The sequence below is a fragment of the Cygnus olor genome, chromosome 3 (genome assembly GCF_009769625.2).
Source record: "Cygnus olor isolate bCygOlo1 chromosome 3, bCygOlo1.pri.v2, whole genome shotgun sequence".
Taxonomy (NCBI): domain Eukaryota; kingdom Metazoa; phylum Chordata; class Aves; order Anseriformes; family Anatidae; genus Cygnus; species Cygnus olor.
Window position 1 is genome coordinate 23,331,353 of NC_049171.1, and position 19,210 is coordinate 23,350,562.

The following is a 19,210-nucleotide window of genomic DNA, read 5'->3' on the forward strand; positions in this document are numbered from 1 at the left end:
ATTCTATTAGAATATCAAAAACCAGTATGCAAAACCAACTCATAATTTACTTTATTTGATATACATGACATTAAGAAGCAATATTACTTCCTGAAAAGAAAAGAGAAAGTTGGAAACAGAGTAAAATATTTTCAGTCCTCAGCCCCATCATTCTACTCATTACATAATATTAGCCTAAAATATTTACTTTTGAATAGGAGAACAAAAATAATATGCTCTATCTTGCTCTTTTCAGCAAAACTATTTACTTGGTATAGTAACATTTCAATTTAATTTTAACTTGTCATAGAGTTCTGTAAAAATCTATGGTATGAAAACTAACATTTTCAAACTTAAATGATTCTAAAACATTCTGATTACAACTGATACAAAAATCTAATGAATGTTTCAGAGAAAGCAAACAAAATTCAGTATCTGGGGACAAATGAAAGAACTTAAACATCCATGACTTTGAAATACATTAAATGAGATTGTATGTGAACAGTCAGTAATAAAGGGAAAACACGTAAAATGTCAAGTCTAAGCAATCAAAAAAGGACAAGGATTGCTTAGTGCATGCTCTTCAGAGCTCTGCTTCTGCTATGCAGTACAAGAGAGAACACATCAACGTCAAGAATGATAACCCTCTTCCTGACCTTCTTCCACTTACTGCCTGATAAATACTTTCTTGGCCTCTGCTGTGCCGTAAGACAAACATGCCTCACTTCCATAATTATATACATGCCTACAATTACCTCAAATTCTGTCCAAACACCACTGCCATTGATGGCAGAAAGAAAATCCTTGCTGGCATATCTGACAATATGAATGCCCATTAGTGTCCATTTCAGAAAGCTGCAAACTGAGCAATACAAGAATTTCTTGACAGCATGACCCAAAGTCACTGGGCTTTCTTTTTTGACTTCCTCCCTCCCACCCTTATGTGGCTAACTGAAGCATACTGTTATTACACTACAAACATTAAGCTGGAGTTACTTCTTTCTGTTTTGATGCTGGTGTGTACCAGCAACCCAAGTTGTTCTTTCCAAAACTGCATGCTTCAGACACCAGCCTTGAAAATGCATTTACCTTACTGCATTACTGTGAGAGAGGTCAGATTCTTTTCAACAGCCAGAAAGGCGTATAGATATACTGACAGGATCTAGACCTATTGAATTAAAATTTCCTCATTTATGACTCACGCCTGCTTTAATAATGGGAAAAGATCTAATTGTGTGAAAGATCTTAATGTGGACCAACAAATAAACATACATACAAACAAACAAACAAAAAAAACCCTGCTATTTAGAATTATATGTTTTCTTCTCTTCTAGCCTGATCTTATCCTTCAATTTATTGAGATCTTTAAGAAATGCTACAAAAATATTCATTGTTCTCTCCATTATCTCAGTTCCTGAGAACCTTTAGCACTTGAAAACACATGACTGAAAAGCTTCAGAAAAAGAGAAAGTAATTAAAAGTATGCTTATTTTATTGCATGTATTACATCATCTTGGTATACTTGTAAAACAAAGGCTTATAGGAAGAATGACACCGAATCGTGCCATGTTTCTTAATTCAAGGTAATAAAGCTAGATGACATTATTAAAACACTGACTGCATAAAAGCAGGATTTTTATTAACTATTTTAATTCTAATCATTTCATTTAGATATATTTACACAAACTTTTAGAGAGGTTTGTGGCCCAAACCTATGTGTCTATGTTCACCATATGTTAAGCTCTTAGAAAAGCAAAACTGACTTCAACTGAGAGGTTCAAGCTGGGTGTTGTGTGAGCAAATACTCATTATTTTCAGACATTTATTATATTTTACATTTGTTTGTGTATTAAATTAAACACTGAAACTGCTAGAATTAATAAATGAGATTTTAAGACTAGGCTTGAAACTTCAGTGCCTACAAATGCGATTGAATTAAACAGACATTTCTAAACCATACTGTTTGGATAGTTTCTTCCTTTGTTCATTAAAATTAAAATGAATTCAATCAAAGGGCAGGAATATTTATTCTTCCTACTGCTGTGTGTACTGGAAATGCAACAAAGCACATTTCGTTTGGACTTGCTGGTAGTTGTGAAAATAATTGTATTTTTCATTCTACCACAGTTTGGGAGAAAAACATGCATATGAAAGATTAGTTTGAAAGATTATTTTCTGTCTTTCCTACAGTTATCTTTTGCATACTTTTTACTGCTTTGTTTGTCATCGCAGGTTACTGCAATCAGTTTAACACCTATAATCCTTCTGAAATAACAAGAAACAATGCCACACAGTGGCTCTCAACAATACTTTTTATACTATGATCAGAATTACATTTTTCTAAGGCACTGACCAATTCCTTCTCTTGATTTGGCTGAGTTCATGTACCTGCCATTCTTAAAAAATGAACAAACAAACAAACAAACAATGTCATAGCATACCCTAGCATACAAATTAGGTAAGACCACTCAACATGGACAACTAACTCATACACGTATTTTTGATGCCTAACATAAAAAACATCCTAAGGTAAATGACTAAATTGTATTAGTCACCAGAAGACTTGTGTGGTTTTGAAGGCTGCAAGGGGAACGTGCTGTCTGCCTAGGTTAGACATGAGCAAAGGTTTACAGAAGCAGACTGACCAGAACATTCTCATGGAAATAAAGACATACACAGAAAGAACCCACAAATAGAGATGACAAGAGTAACACATCGTTAAAAGCAATGCACCTTTTCAAGAAATAAAACAAGGCTTATTAAATTATTTAAATTAAGTTGAAATATTTAGCATTTAAATAAGCTGTGAGCAGAAGCTGAATCTTTTATAAAGTATTTATGAAGTTTTATAAAGTTACTTTAAAAAAGCAATATGCAGTGTGGAATATATGTGATCATATAAAAGTAAATTAAGTATATTTTACTGAAATAAAACTATTTTCCCTAACATAGTAACCTAAATCCAGGCATGCTTATCGCATTTACACTTCTGAAAAATACATTTTTAAGTAGAAGTTCCCCTCCATTTATTCTATTATACAAATGTGATATATAATATCTATTCTAGATAAATAATTTCTCTTCTGAATAAACAATTTAAGGACACTTAAGGACACTCTCCTCTGTTTCTCTTGCTCCTTGGAATTTCTTCTGGGATGGAGGGAATGTTCCTAAGTGATCCTCACTTATTACTGTCTTAATGAAAATTATTTTCTTACACATTTCTGGAAATCTGTCCTCCATCTTTGAAACATTTTTTTCCCCTATGTCACTCAATTTCCTTTTCTTGTGACTGCATAAAATAAAGGAGAATTCTTCTACATTAAACTGCAGAACTGATGAATGGGTTCAAAATCTATTGCTTTTCCTCTGTCCTCAGCAAAGACCAACTGAAAGAAGATAAGGTAGTGGGTTCCTGAAAAGCAGCTACTGACAATTGACAAAAAGTACGAAAGAAGACCTTTTGCTACCGGCAGTGACTTGCACCCACCTTACTAATTCTCAGAGGAATATCCTTGTAAGCAAAGTATACAGAGAATTTCATCAACAGGAAAGGAGAGAAATTCTCAAGCTGTCTCCTCCATTCTATAAACTTTTCAAATGTGTTCTGGAACAAAAACTGAAAACCACGTACTCCATCACCCACTTAAATATCATGACCAATAGCTTACATTCTAAAAAACCCAAGTCCAGCTCTGTCCTCTAAATTACTATTAAACATAGGTCTCTGGACTTATAATGGGGTGTCATAATTTTTGTACAGTTGTGTATTCCTCGTACATCTCATCTTAGTATTCTACTACTTTTGATAAAACATTTAAATATAAGGTGAACCCAAATGATTGACCATTTTGCATAGTAACTAGAATGCTGATCCAAATCCTGCTGCAGCTGTTTCATAAAACAGAACAGCCTTAAAAGTAGATATTGAAGACCCCCACTATCACTACTAAGACATTTTTGTGCCTGTGAAGCACCCCCTCAAAAATCAATTCAATCAAAAGGACATTTTTATTCCAAATTTTAAATTGACTTCTGAACCAAAGATATTTATTTTTTTCCAGTGCTGCTTCAACCAGTAGGTGACTGAATGATCACAGACTTCAGAATTCATAACCAAATATGAGCAATATTTGCACATTTTTGCACTGAGAAATATTTTGTTTTCTGCTTATTTGTTGGTCTAAAAAGGAGACTGCTTAATATAAAACAGTAACTTCTTGATGTGTTGATTTGCTGAGTTTCTCTATTCACAGACACACACAGATATACTGTACTCCTGTTTGCCCTGCAGAGGCCATATACCACACAAGAAAGCAAATTATTCTCTCCTGTCAGACTGTCAACAAAATAGTTAACTAAGCTCTGAATGCTGAATTTTGTTACCTTGACCTGCACTGTTGCATTTCTAAAAAATATTGGCATTGAAATATTGGCATCACCAAAGTCAATAGATGTTTTAGCAGAGCATGGTTGTGAGACTGACAATTAGGAGACAAACAAAAGCATAAATCCAACTGACCTTGCATGCTCCCAAACACTTTTTACTTGTTAACAGAATACATTTTTTTTCCGAAGTTGCAGGGATAATAAAACTGATACAATAAAAGATAAAAATTGAACTTCAAAATGTTTATTGTACAGCAAATTCCTAGAACAAATTTGTACTTGTTTACACCACATACAAAATTACATTTTCACTGTAGGATAAAGGAGAGGATTGGATAGGAAAAAGTATCTCTGCCAACACACTGATCTGCTGGGAAGGAGGGGTTCACCATGGGAAGGATGGGGAAGAAGATCACAACCTACATTTCTTTGAGGAAAAGTAAATGGGACAGAAGGCAAAAGGTGTGTGTTGATGCAAGGGGATTGAGACCTTTGGAAACATAAAAACAGGATGAAAGGACACTTGCCTCAAGTGTATATATACAAACACACCCAGAATGGGAATTAAGCATGATGAACTAGAGCTCCACATACAGTCACAGAACTACAACATCACTGGCAAAACTGAGATGTGATAGGACAGCTTGCATGTTGGGTAGCATGCTGGACAGGTAAAAGCTCTTCAGGAAGACACAGGGAAGATCAGGGGATAGCCTTCCATATGAAGAAGTTGAAAGGCATGGTGCTTCTACATGTCAACCTATAGGTCAACAGATTGGGTGAGAGCTTGTGGATCAGGATCAGAGGAAACAAGAAGTATGACATTGTGGTAGGAATGTATTACAAACACCCAATTGGCGTGACAAAATAGACAAAGACATTTTAAAACAAATTAAGGAAATCTCTGTATTACAGGTTCTGGTTCTTATCTGACACTCTAACCTCCCTGACATAATCTGGAAGAGCAACGCAGTGGAACACAACCAACCCAAGAGGTTTCAGGACAGGAGGGTAGCTTCTTGATATAGGCACTGTGTGGGACAGTCAGGGCAATGCACAGCTGGATCTGATACAGACAAGAAGGAAATGGTTGGAGATGTATTGGCAGCCTTGGCTGCACTGACCATGAAACAGTGCAACTTAAGATACTACAGGGACTGAGAGTGCAGAGCCTAGACTTTGTGTGTAGACTTCACCTTATTCTGGGAGTTGGTAGGCAGGATGTCATAGCATACTAACCTCAGAAGCTCCTCAAAGTTGCTTAGGGAAGTATACAGGTCTTTAAATACAGCATCCTTCAAGCATAAGAGTGGTCCATCCTTATACTCAGGAAAACAATCAGGGAGCTTATTGCAGAGCTCCTGTGCATAAAGGCAGTATACAAGATGTGGAGGCTGGGAGAGACTGACAAGGAGAAATTTCAGAAATATCCACCAGCCACACATTTCAAATGGAACTGGGATTTGCAAGGGACATATTTGCTTCAGTCTTCACCAACAAGAACTCCCAGGCTTCTGTGTTTAGTGGCAGGGGTTCAGGAGCAGAACTACAAGCAGTGGATGAGGATCAAGTCTGAGATTACTTAAGAAGACTCAACCCATGGAACCAGGCAGGGTCCATACAAAGGTACTGAGAAAGATGGCTGATTCTTAAGGATGCTGTTATTTTTCATCGCTGAAAGGTCATGAAGACTAGGGTATGTCACTGGCAAGCAGACAAAAGCAGACACTGCGTCCATCTTCAAAAAAAAAAAAAGAGCAAAAGGACATTTCAGGGAACTACGAGCCAGTCAGCCCCATTTTGGTCCCTGGGAAAATCACAGACTGAATTCTCTTGGAATACATTTCTGGGCGCCTGAAAAAGGTTATTTGGAAAAGAAAGCATGCACCATGCCTGACCAATCTCATTGCTTTCTGTGATAAAATGACCAGATCTATGGACAAAAGGAGAACAGTGGATATAATTTACATCTACTTCAGCAAAGCTTTTGACACCATTTCTCACAACATCCTTGTAGCTAAGTTTTGACATTACAGAATAATAGAATCATGGAATGGCTTGGGTTGGGAGGGACCTTAAGGACCATCTAATTCCACCACACCTGCCATGGAAGGGACACCTCCCACTAGACCAGGTTGCTCAAAGCCCCATCCAACCTGGCCTTAAACACTTCCAGGGATGGGGCATCAACGGCTTCTTTGGGCAACCTGTTCCAGTGCCTCACAATCCTCTGAGTAAATAATTTCTTCATGATGTCTAATCTAAATCTACCCTTTTTTAATATAAAGCCATTCCCCCTTGTCTTATCAAACACCTTCCCTGACAAAAAGTCCCTATCGTGCTTTCCTGTAGGCCCCCTTTAGGTACTGGAAGGCCGCTGTAAGGTCTCCCTGGAGCCTTCTCTTCTCCAGGCTGAACAACTCCAACTCTCTCAGCCTGTCTTTACTGGAGTGGTGCTCCAGCACTTTGATCATCTTCATGGCCCTTCTCTGAACTCACTCCAAAAGGTCCATGTCTTTCTTATGTTGGGGGCACCAGAGCTGAACACAGCACTCCAGGTGGGATCCCAGCAGAGCAGAGTAAAGAGGGACAGTAACTTCCCTTGACCTTCTGGCTATACTTCCTTTGATGCAGCCCAGGATATGACTGGCTTTCTGGGCTGCAAGAGCACATTGCTAGCTCACTTTGTCAAAGTTGAAAGCACCATTAAGAAAACAAGACTATGCTCATTCTTACTTCTAGAATATTTTAATGTCTTCCCTGCCAGTGGTGGGACCTTAAGAAACTACATGAAGTTGGTGCAGGAAGTAAAAGATGAAAAACTGAAAGAAAAGAGAACTTTGCCAAATAGTAGATTCTAAAATATTTCCTGCATAAATGATATTCATAGTCTCAATCTGCACAACCATTCTGCATCAAAAATAAACCCAACCCAACACGCTTGCATACAAATGCTTGAAATAAACAGGAAACTAAAGTGAAACATAAGACTATTTTGTGGGTTATGTTTAGTTTAAAATATTTGTCATGCGCTGAAAATTTGGTCTTTCAAAATTCTGTACATATTTATATCTTATACATTTTTAAATCTCAATTCTAAATAGTGCTTACTAAAGATTATCCATATGTTTACTTACTTATGTCCATTTCTTAAAAAGATGAATAACAAGGTTATTATTTTAAGTTATTATCAGAATGCACGTAGTACATAAACTCAACTGTCAAGATGATTCTTAAATTCCCTATACAAGAAAACAGACTAGTTTATATCCAGAAATTAATGAGAATTTACGTTGTGACCTTCACCAGACTGTCACCTAGTCATTGCATTTTTTTAAAGACTAGAATACTCTGAACAGTAACTATTTCCAGTTGAAAGAAATACCACGTAAGCATGTGCTGAATTTACTATTTTTCTACAGCATTTAACGTTTTTGAGAGAAGGAATAATATAAATGTGCATGTTTGAATTAAATATACTAATGTGAGGTAATCCATAGACATTTATAACACCAAAATTCTGTATTGTAGGACCAAGTTGCTCACAAAACATAAACACTTAATACATAAATACTGCAAAAATTGTCATCAACCTTCCTAGATTCTTCTGCTCATACCACTAGTGATTTACCAAGAGAACTGTAGTGTTTTATTGTAGCTCTGAGATTATAAAGCTGTGTTAGTTGTTGTTTTTTTGGGGGGGGAAGGGGTGAGGCATGTTGTTTGTTTGCTTGTTTTGCAATTACATCAATTGTTGAAAGGAATTTGAAGGAAAGAAAAGAATAGCAAGGAAAATAAAGTGTTATCAGTTCTATTTTTTATGAACTGGCCAACGGTGAAACTAACTAATTTGTTCATTGCTGTTATCAATATTTTAGACAAGTCAACAAGTCAAAATAAATAGACAAGTAGAGAAGTCAAAATAAATATACATATTAAACCCCGCATTTCTTGAATGTTGTCCTGAATTGCCATCTTAATTTGTTATATGGTGCTAATTTGTGAAAACTGATTTCAGTAATCTCAAATATTACTTCATTTAAAATGTCGGTTTAATAGATGTCACTTATGTCAGGCTTGTGCTGAGTAGAGGTTGGAAGTCAGGGGAAGCAAACAAACAAACAAACAAACAACAATATAAATGTTCTCCCTGTCCATATGCGTGCGTTCTCCTGAGAAAGTTTCAAAGAGCGAGCAGTCTTACTTTTGTATTCCAGGTGAAAACCAGCTGCTGCCACGCTAATATCAGAGTGGAAATGTAGGTAAAGCTGATTGGAAGTGCTATTCAACAATGCTGGCACAGTTGTACCTAGAAAAATAAAAGTTATTGAATAAACTGTTATATCATAGTTTTTTATTGAAAAATAGACAAACAAACAAACAAAAACACACCGTAATAAGAACTGAACCAGACAGGCTCATTTTCTTCTCATTATCTGCATGGTAATAAGCTTAACTGCCATTTGACTTTTTTCCACTTGTATAAAAAATAGCAGTACAGAATAGAGCAGACAGTCTGGACATTTTGTCTGTATCCTCTCCAGATCTTCTTCCAACTGTAATATTTCACCACTTATCTTAACTATGAGGGTATGACATGAAATGTAGATGTAGGTGCAGTGTGTTTAAAAAAAAAAAAAAGACATACCAACTTTATATAGCCAATTTTTAGAATCATAGAATAGTTGAAAGCAAAAAGTATTCAAATAACAATAATAATATTGTGTGTCACTGAATTCAGTGCATGCCATACAACAAGCTTATCATAACCTTCAAAGCATTGTTATTAGCATTGCTAAGTCTGACACCACATTTTTTCTTTGTTACCATATGACTGCTACGTGTCTCACATCATAGAGTCCAATGCTGGCAAATCTACTAGGGCTAAAAATGACTTTTTTTTTCATCTATCCTCAAAGATAGTATCAAGTAGCTAATGAACAGTGGTCATATAAAAAATATTTTCGTTTCTTGTGGGGCATTTGCTGTTTCTATAGCAACTGTGCGCAGCCTAGGTATGAGCTTGAAATTCAGTCTTGAAAAGAAATTCCAGGAACAATTATCTTTGCATTTCTACAATCTAAACTAAGAAAGGTAAAAGCTTTTATATCTAAAAATGTATTAAGCAAAATCTTGATATAAATAGTGAAGAGCTAAAAAGATTACAAGTTGGTCTTTTATAAACTATAGCTCTTTAAGGAATTCTTTACTGTCTGACATGGAAGCTCCAAGTACAGAAATTCACAGACAGTACAGAGCATTCATGTCACACAATACTTACAGTGGAATACAGAAAACAGTGAAACATCTGGAAGGGAGGACTTTTCGTGGTATCCAAACAGAATTTGAAATACATTTAAGGCTAAGGTGTCTGCTCAGTAAAGGTGAGGATATTGACTCAGAATGACTGTCCTCTTCCTTTAACAAAATTGCTCTTCTGGCAGTAATGAATGCTATGCATTTCTGTTCTCTTGTAAGATCTGCTAACAAAAGGCTGACTAACACCTTTTTTTTTTTTTTTCCTGGATATGGTAAGTAAAATTTTATTCCATTTATAAAAAATGGTGACCTTCCCAAATGGGAGAATTAATAGGTTTAGAGACAACCTCTGAAAACAGTCCCTTACTTCAAAAAAAATTACATGCATAACTTTATTTTTAAAACCTGGAAACATGTCCGTTTATGTAAGATTGATCAATAATAATACAATAAGAATTCTCTCTCTCTCTTATTAATAACACTGTTTAATTCAAGCACTTGAAAAGGCAACTGAGCTTCATTCATGAATCAAAAAACTCCTATACATGTATTTGGTCTTCAAATGGTATTGCTTTTATACAGTAACTGTTGTAAAAGCAATTACTTCAATGCTCATTTTATAAAGGCAGCATTATTTTCATTTCCTCAAGAGCCAAAAGCACTCCTTTGATGAACCAGTAATATTGAAAACGAATGTAATTCATAGTTTTCCAATTTTTCTGAATGGCTCCAGGTGTTGTCTCATGATATCTGGAAAATGTGGTCTCAAAAAGAAACGGCCCACTAAAAGGCATAACCTGTCAATATTAGGCACAACTAACTTGGACACTATTGCTTCTCATGGCACAAGGGCACACTTGGAGAGAACCCCTCATGGCATTCACAATATCAGTCCTATTCACAGCAGCACCTTTCCAAGACAGCTGTATGAAAATCCAGGTACTCTGCAATCAGGAGGACAGAAATACAAGGTATCTTTACATCTGTTAACACATGGTCTCAGTATTTTTGTTATGGATTTGTATGTGAAGCTCCTATCACTTTCCCCTAAAATAGCATCTTCACATCACAAACATTACCATAGCGTAAAAAGAAGAGAAAAGCCCTAATATTTATGCCATTCACTGATAGATGATGACCCACAGGATTAATCCAAAAAGGTCAAGATAATGTGTTAGGGCTGCATTAACAAACAACCCTTACTGGTCCTACCCAGGGTAGCCCCCTAGGGCCTGCCTCCACCCAGGACCCCATTTCAACCCCAAGGCTGTCAACCCCTGCCCAAGCAAAGCCACAGCTGAACCCATCTGCAGCTCCCCCTAGGCCTGCCCTGTCTGCCATAGGCCCTGACAAGCGGGGCCCACCCAGTGGCACATGTTTCGGCCTGGCCCCATCCCGTTCCCATTCCCAGGCAGGTGTCTGATGCCTGGGCTGGGACTGCCGTGGTGCCCCTGGCTGCCCTGCTCCTTGCTGGGGCACTGGGATGGGCCCAGGTGCCAGGCCCTGCCCCACAACACCCAACCCCAGGCAGCTGCCATCCTCTTCCATGCCCTGACTCAAAGAAATGGTAGAGTGACCTATCTTTGAGAAGTCTTCAATAAGAAACAGACTCCAATGAATTCACCTTTCCCAATCAACTCTCTGATACTGTTTAGCAGCACAGTTCAGTAAATTCTTAGTAATTAGATGTACATCTGTACATTTTGAATGCATATTTTGAACACATTAATTTTGGAGAGTGAATCAGCATAATCTGAAGACAATGGTTTTCTGCATGATTTACTGACACAGAAAGGATGCCTGCTGAATTTTGCTACTTATGAAACTATACCTGGAAGAAAGAATTCAGTTTTAATGTCACATTACTGGTTCAGTTTTGAGAACAGCAGATTTCATGCCATGTTTAAACACTATTATTTTCCTGCACACACAAACATTTTTAGTATTGTCTAACATTCATATATAAATATGAATATAAATCTACAAAAAAAATCTAAAAAAAAATATAAATCTACAGTAAATCTCTGCTACCCCATCTTCAGTGAAATATTTCTAATAAAAAGAAAAAATGTCTTTTTCAATTTCCCTGGAAATTAGAAAGATTTTTAAGCTAAAACAAGATGACACACTTCTAGTGGAGGATAAGAAAGCATTTTGAATCTTGAGAACCAGTAATTTTCTCACAAACCTATATTAAATAGCCCTGTTAAATAGAACGTTGCTAAATGGATCATTTAATCAGTTCTTTATCCACCAGGTCAAAATATTTGCCACATATTTTAACTGTCAAAAGCTAATTGCATTTCATAATCTCTTTCTTCATTATTGCCAATGTAATATGCAGTGTAATTGCTAGCATTTAATATAAAATGTTATAGTATTTTAATATTTATATGTTGAGGTGCAATCATATCAATTTAATTCAATACCCAAATAAATAATATGTTGGGTTTCTTCTATTTGATCATTCATTTCCTTACATAATGCAAATACATCTACTCTCTCAAAGTTTGTGTAGTAACCAGAGAGACAAATTTCCACAAGATGATTTGGCTACACCAGAATCAGATCAGGCTTGGAATAGTTTGTGAGTTAGGCATGCAATTCATGATTTAAGATCATATGATATATTTTTTTCTCTTGGCCTGGTTTATAGAGCATGCACTTACTATAAAAAATGTCTCATAAAAAAGGAGTAAAACCATGTATGCCTAATGTATATGTGAAATGAGAAATGACATGGTTTGTTATGTCCCAGTTGTAGTAGTTTATTTTGTTCTCTAAGGTCCAGTGAGTTTTGATGAACAATGGATTGGTTCATCTTTTTCCTGGAAAAAAACATGAGCTAAAAAGGATAAGCTAAGTCAAAGCTATCAAACAAAATTCCTTGAATGTCAATACCACTTGCTATCACTATCTCCTCTCTATGGGAGGTGTGGGTGAGACAGATTTTTCTTTTTCCCGAAGTATCATCACCTAGATCCCTGTAATGAAAGCTAAACACTTTAGTATCATATTTGCTTCTGAAAATCTCTTTGAATATTTAAACACATTTACAGCACCTGAAGTTTTCTCCCCAAAATTAGATTCATAATTACATCATAAAAGATTTCAAACAAATATACTCCTTGTGTATGTGTGAGAACCAGCAATGTTCTCTCACACACCTATACATAGCCCTGTATGTTTATATCAAAGCATATCCATACCTGAAAAGCTCCCAAGACGTGGTGCTGTCATATCTCCACCATCATATATTTCAAGAGAGTCCCAATTATGTTCAGTGGCAAAGCTGATGACTTGGATCTGTAAAATGCCACCAAAAAACTTTTTAAACCAACTTCTCTTATGTTTTTAAATGTTCTAGAAACAGCAAAATGAAAGGAGAACATGCCCCAAAGAGAATATAAATAAGCACGTCCAAGCAAACAAAAAAGGTAAATGAAATATTAACTTTTTAAGTTGTCTTAACTTTTAGCAAATATAAATTTGAGTAAGAAGGATTTTGCACATATGTTGCATGATTATAAATAATTACGCAAAGTGCAAATGAGAAGATAACAAAGACAGTTGCAGACTTCTCAAGTGCCTTAGTGATATCCTAGCAGATAGAAAGGGTTGGCATTTGCATATCGCATTGAAGGGCCTGCCTTCAGTATTTTACAGTTAAAAGAGAAACCCACTTGTTAATTATTTCGCATTCATGGCCCTATGTAAACAACAAAAATAAAGCTAACCAAAGAACAATACTGAGAAAAACAAAGCACAAATATCTGAAGTAGCCCTGAAATAATCTAATTGATTACTGTTTTTTGGCACTTCTAGAGAAATAAACGTTTACTTTTTAAACTGAACCACAAAATACTTAATATTCCATGCTTGACAGAACATAGACTTGCCTGAATACCTGATCCCTCAGTCACTATGATTTTCCACACACAATTCAAGCTGTTACCATAAGGTTCAGGGTAACCTGGTGATAGAATAGTACCTCTCCGCTCAGTAAAATTCCCACTACATGGAACTGAAATAAAGTATTATTATGAATTATTACAAAACCTTAACCATTTCAAAGAACAGAAAAGTAATAATAATTTTACTAATAAGAAAATGATCATAATTCTCTTTCGTAGTACAAACTCAGAGACATTTGTGAGCTGAACTCAGAAAGCAATGTTATCTAAAATATATTAATGATATACAGCATAAGATACAACAGCATGAATAAATAAATCCAAACTGAACTTCGAGTGAGCACAGCCTTGCAGCTCAGCCTAGTCATGTCTTACCAGTGGGTAACTAACAACTGTAAAGTAGTAACTTCAAATACAACCATAATTGACAGAAATCCTGTGAACTTACCCCCAGCTTAAGATAGTTCTAACATTGGCCCTAGCTAGTAAAATGGTGTGGTTACATTAAATATTTTTAACATAATAGGAATTGCTTCTTTAAGGTCCAAGAAAACACAGCTTAGCTAACCAAAACCAGAATACACAGAAAATAGGACACCTATATTTATTCATAAAACACTCCAACTGATCATAGGGTAAATTCCTATGAATAGCAATTAGTTTGGGATATAAATCCAAGGAGGGGTGAAGATAAACCTTTCAATATTTACAAACAAACAAACACAAACAACAACAAGAAAACAAAGTTCTAAATATTATCTTATTGGAGGTCTGTTGATAAACTAGAAAATTAGCTATACTTAACAATGCTATCATTATTAATTGTGCATTATGCTTCTACTTGAAAAAAGATACCATAATTCTATGGATGATAGAAATACACAACAAAGACTATATAATAAAACAGGTAAAGACACTTCTGGAGAATTAAAATATGTCCTGTGTTTCAAGCTGTAAATGAGTCATGAAAATAATGAATGTTCAAGAAAATGTGCACCACACTTGTTCATATAATCTAAGTAATTATTTGAAACACTATACTGCCTACCAGCCAGCTGGTACTCAATTACTTTTTGATATGGAAAACTGCTCTTTTAAATTGGGCATGACTGATATTAATCGAAGGAGAGTGAATATATATGTTAAATACTGTTTTCTGAAACAGTTCCTGAATTCTGATTCAGAGACGTGACAAAACAAATGAGTTTAAATGCAATTGCTTACCTACACAGCTTGGTACCGTGTCATTCCACTGAGCTAAGGCATTAGGTACAGAATGACATCGGATAGCTTTTGAGCCTTGCAGCAGATAGCCAGGACTACATTCGAATCGAACAACAGAGCCTGCTGAAAACTCAGAGCCAATTCTCCTTCCATACCTAGGCTCTGGAACTGAGCTACACTGTGTATCACTTGTGCGTGGAACAGCTGCATGAAGAGAGAAGAAAAAAAAAAGAAAAAAAAAGCCATGAACCCAAATGACAGTCATCATCTGAAAAATAAACATATCACTAAAAATGCATATTGTTTCTTGTTGTAGAGAGCGCAGTTCTGTTTGTTCCTTTTATTTGTTTTCCCCCTGTCATCTCAAAGATGGGCCTAATGCTTTAGGCTGGATTATGTTTTTGGGCTGTGACAATGCACAGCCATATGACAACAGCACTTCATTGCATGTGAGTGCCCTGGCTCAGAGGGCCAGTGGATTTGGAAATACATCCTTAGACATGAGAAGATCAGTGATATTTCAGTTGCCCACTTTAATTACAAGATACTGATACCTATCAACTAATTTACTTCTTAAATATGGCAACTTTGGCTTCTCATTAGAAGCCAAGAGAAGTATTATGCTGTAAATAATCAGAAATAAAAACAAAGTAATATTATACCAATATGTGATTTATCATATTGGACTATATTCAGCAATTACAATGCACCCTCAAGGCTATTTAAATGTATACAATTGACAGCAATTATTTTTACCAATAATTTCTGAGATTTTACAAACCTGATGTGATATGTGAACAGTTAAAAGACTGTAAGCAATATTTAAAAAGCAAAATAGTAAAATTCATTGGAAGCCTATGAGTTTATTTTCCATTTAGCTTTCTTATTTATAAGCACTTTTTTATAGGAAACATTTTTTTTACTTACCAAATTTTGACACTGTGCATTTGTTTGTGTACCAAACTTGTTCCTTCTACTTTAGATTTTGCAGTTAGCTATTCTTAAATTGCTACAATTTAAGAACCAATACATATATTTAAAGAAAAAAAAAGGATAAAGTATCATTGTGTGCAACATCACCTTTACATTTTCATAAAATCAATGTACATAAAAATAATATTACATATAAATAAGTTTTCTGTGTAAGTGACATCTTCAGAAGTCAATTCAATTTAGTTTGTTATTGTCAAGAATTAGTTTCAAGGAATCACTGCATCTATATATGAGTTCAGTAACACACATAAAGAAATTAAGTGGGGTTTAGGCTTTGCTTCTAGCAGATTCTCAGACATGGTGTTTCCAGCTTACTAACCTTTTTAAAGAATAGTGTAAACAGAATCGCAGTTATATTTCATTTTATTTTATATCCTTCAACTTTTTTTTTTCTGGCCTGTAGCTGAAGAGCAATATTTCTGTTTATTCCCATACACACACAACACCTGTTCAACTACCCTGGCCACTAAGTAAAGAACAAGATATGTGGAACCTATATATAGTTATTTACATATTATTAGCTTCATACTTTTCTCACTTCTTGTACAGTCATTTGCTCTAATCAGAATCATAATTACTTAAGTGCAGTAATTTTAAGTACTGGTACATTCTCTAGAAATTAACATTTGTTGTCAAGTTGCATACAGAACATTAATTGAAATCAATCCTGTCTTAAATCCAGCATGAAATATGCACCACATTTCAGCAGAATATTGGCAGTTCTCATTTATGTTTATGTAACGTGATGTTCTATCAGTTTTCTGCTACTGAGAATAAGAGTTAAGTTTATGCAACTACTACCAAGTGTAGAGAAAAGCTTTTTAAAAGAAGTTTTAAATATAATTGGTCCTAGTAATAACAGTACAACACATGCTCTTTTTATTTATATGCAGACAAGGTCATACAGATACAGTAACATTTTCTTCTAAATCAACAGGTTAGATTGCTGCAGAAGATTTTAAAAGCTTAAGTTGTAAGCTTCATCTAAGACTGAAAAAAAAAAGGTCAGATGTGGAATATGCTGTAGTGATAATTACACAATAGGTTACTGCAGAACAAAAGCAAATACATTTTTCAAGTCTTGAAAATGGTTAAATACTTTAACTAGTTTAAAAAACAACAACAACAAACAAACAAACACTTTTCCATTCAGTAACTTTACTATACCTGACTCTGTTTAAATCAATGGGATTTTGTGATTAAGGTTTCAACAAGAGCCTGGTATCACCCAGCTGCTCTGTGAAACTTGGTAATGCATACAATTCTAACCTTGGCAGGGATCTGTCCTGCACTTGTGGAAGAATAATGAAGAAACAGTAGTTTCAGGATTTTGAACAATCACAGTTCTTCCTGATCATGACCTGCAGACCAGATGTAGTCTGCCAGGTCAATTCAACTGACACAGCTTGCCCTTTGTAGTTCTTTTATTGGGAATAATTGTCTTTTCTTTATCAAATGGTCTACTGTACAAGCACAATTTTATTAGAAACATTTTTTTTTTAATTATATAATGAATTTACAGCTGACAAGGTGATTATGGCTGCTCACACATCCAGTTTCATGACTGTCATATTTACCACATGACTAGGAATGAATAGATTCCTTGGCTGGGACTGATTGCTCATATGGGAGTTTTCGTCGAGACATTGTTTCCAACTATATGATAAGAAAATGTTCCATACATTGTCATGGGCAGAACAGTTTTTACTCAAGGAATTTATATGTAATTTATTACCAGTTAACACAAACCTCTGATCACCAATTCAGGCGTTCAGTAAAAAAGAGTATATGAACAGTCAATCAGTCACCTAAGTAAACAGCTGTCCTTTCTCCTCTTGGGTTCAACTTCAGTCAAACACCTATTGTCCCTTTTCCTTGCCTCAACTTTCCTTTTTTTCTTCAATGGGTTACAGACAGTCCACCCTACTTTCTCCAGTGAGGTGAGAGGCAGCACAGGACACTGGAGTCGTGTGCTCTCTTTTTGTTTCTTGCTTTTCCTCTGCTGCCCTTTGCATTTTACTTATTTTCTCACCTGCGTTTTGCTTCTTCAGGTTTTCCTGTCGCTCTGTTTCTTAGTATCCCTGCTCTAGCAGGGGCATCCATGGGCCACACTCACTCAGAGATGTCTACCCCACTGCAGGGTAGGTCTTCCACAGACTGCCAACCCCTCAGAAATACTCTCACCTCATTGTGGGTCACTGACAGACCACAGTCCCTTTAGAGGGGCAGCTCCTTTGGTTTGGAGGGCCTTCCTAGGGTGGGTCTCCAACAGTCCTTCCAGCAACGCCTCCAGCAGCGTGTCCCTAGCAGAAGCTCTGGCCTTAGGGAGCTGTCATTCTCTTAAATATCTTTCAGCAGAGGGGAGGAGGTTTCAGGAGAAAATCTTTGCTTAGATCCCTCACCTGGAGTCCACATCTGCAGAATCCCTACAGCAACTGTGCAAAGGTAATGGACTGTTCATAAGAACCAGATTGAAGAATATCCTGTAATTGCCAGTCTTCACAGCTGGCAATTTGCATACATACATTTGTAATCGAAACAGATTTTTTGTGTAACTAGTATTTTCAGCACCTCCGAACAAAGGATGTCAAATCATCTGGTTTCATTGCAGTACTGCCTTTGGAAAGTTCTTTTCCTGTGAGCAAGCCTTCTCTACCATTATTGCAAATGTACAGACTGTTTACTAGCACTCTTAAATTAGTTCAGGTAGCAGAAGCTCTGCTGTGTGCTTCCTTCCTTTTTGAACTGCAAGCCACCATTTAACTGAGAGCAGTCAGCAAGCAAAACATCCATGGCTAGAGCTGTGTCAGATTATTTTATTGCCAGCAGGAAACACTCAATGTCATATTAGCATTGACACTTTGCTCATTTTTTTTTCCAGTTCTATTAATAAATAAGAAATGCTGAAGATGCACAAATGAACAATACCACTCACTATAAGAAACTCTTTTTCTAATGTTTATTTTTTCCTGCTTTAAGAAGAACTGCCTTAAGAATAAATGTAAAATAAGCCAAACAAAACATCATAGCAAGGTGCTGCCATAACTGCTTAAAATGAAGTTTAATTACCCAGATATAAGTAATCTGTTGCAAAATGCAGTACAGGTATCCATAAGACACATTGTAAAACAGAACAAAATATGTCATGGCAATCAATATGGGAACTCTAACCACCTTAGCTCTGTTCTCTAATTATATTCAGCAGTAAGTATGTGGCTACATATTTTATTCTTGTCACAGATTAGGTCAATTTAATTGTTAAAGTCATAACCCTATTTTATTCGTGCTCCCCTTCATCTTTCTTCCACAGTCCTTCCTCATCCTAGTATGCTAGTTTTCTTAATAGCTCTCTTTAAAATCACACTTGACCTCATAAACTAATTCATGAGTCTGTAGGCAGAGCAAGTAAAGGAAGACAAGCATTAAAAAAACATAAATGCTGGCGTGATATA

General features: G+C 35.9%; 1 protein-coding gene across 5 annotated transcripts in view; it reads right to left on the reverse strand.

Moving 5' to 3' along the window:
- The window catches only part of CSMD1 (CUB and Sushi multiple domains 1), a 1,148,093-nt gene that overhangs the window by 161,879 nt on the left and 967,004 nt on the right, over nt 1-19,210 (reverse strand). For all 5 annotated transcript variants that reach the window (XM_040551456.1, XM_040551454.1, XM_040551453.1 and 2 more), the window contains 4 exons: nt 14,766-14,969; nt 13,527-13,651; nt 12,837-12,933; nt 8,573-8,677 (listed from right to left, as the gene is read on the reverse strand). In XM_040551456.1, coding sequence (XP_040407390.1) covers nt 8,573-8,677; nt 12,837-12,933; nt 13,527-13,651; nt 14,766-14,969 — 531 coding nt within the window. The remainder of the gene's footprint in view (nt 1-8,572; nt 8,678-12,836; nt 12,934-13,526; nt 13,652-14,765; nt 14,970-19,210) is intronic.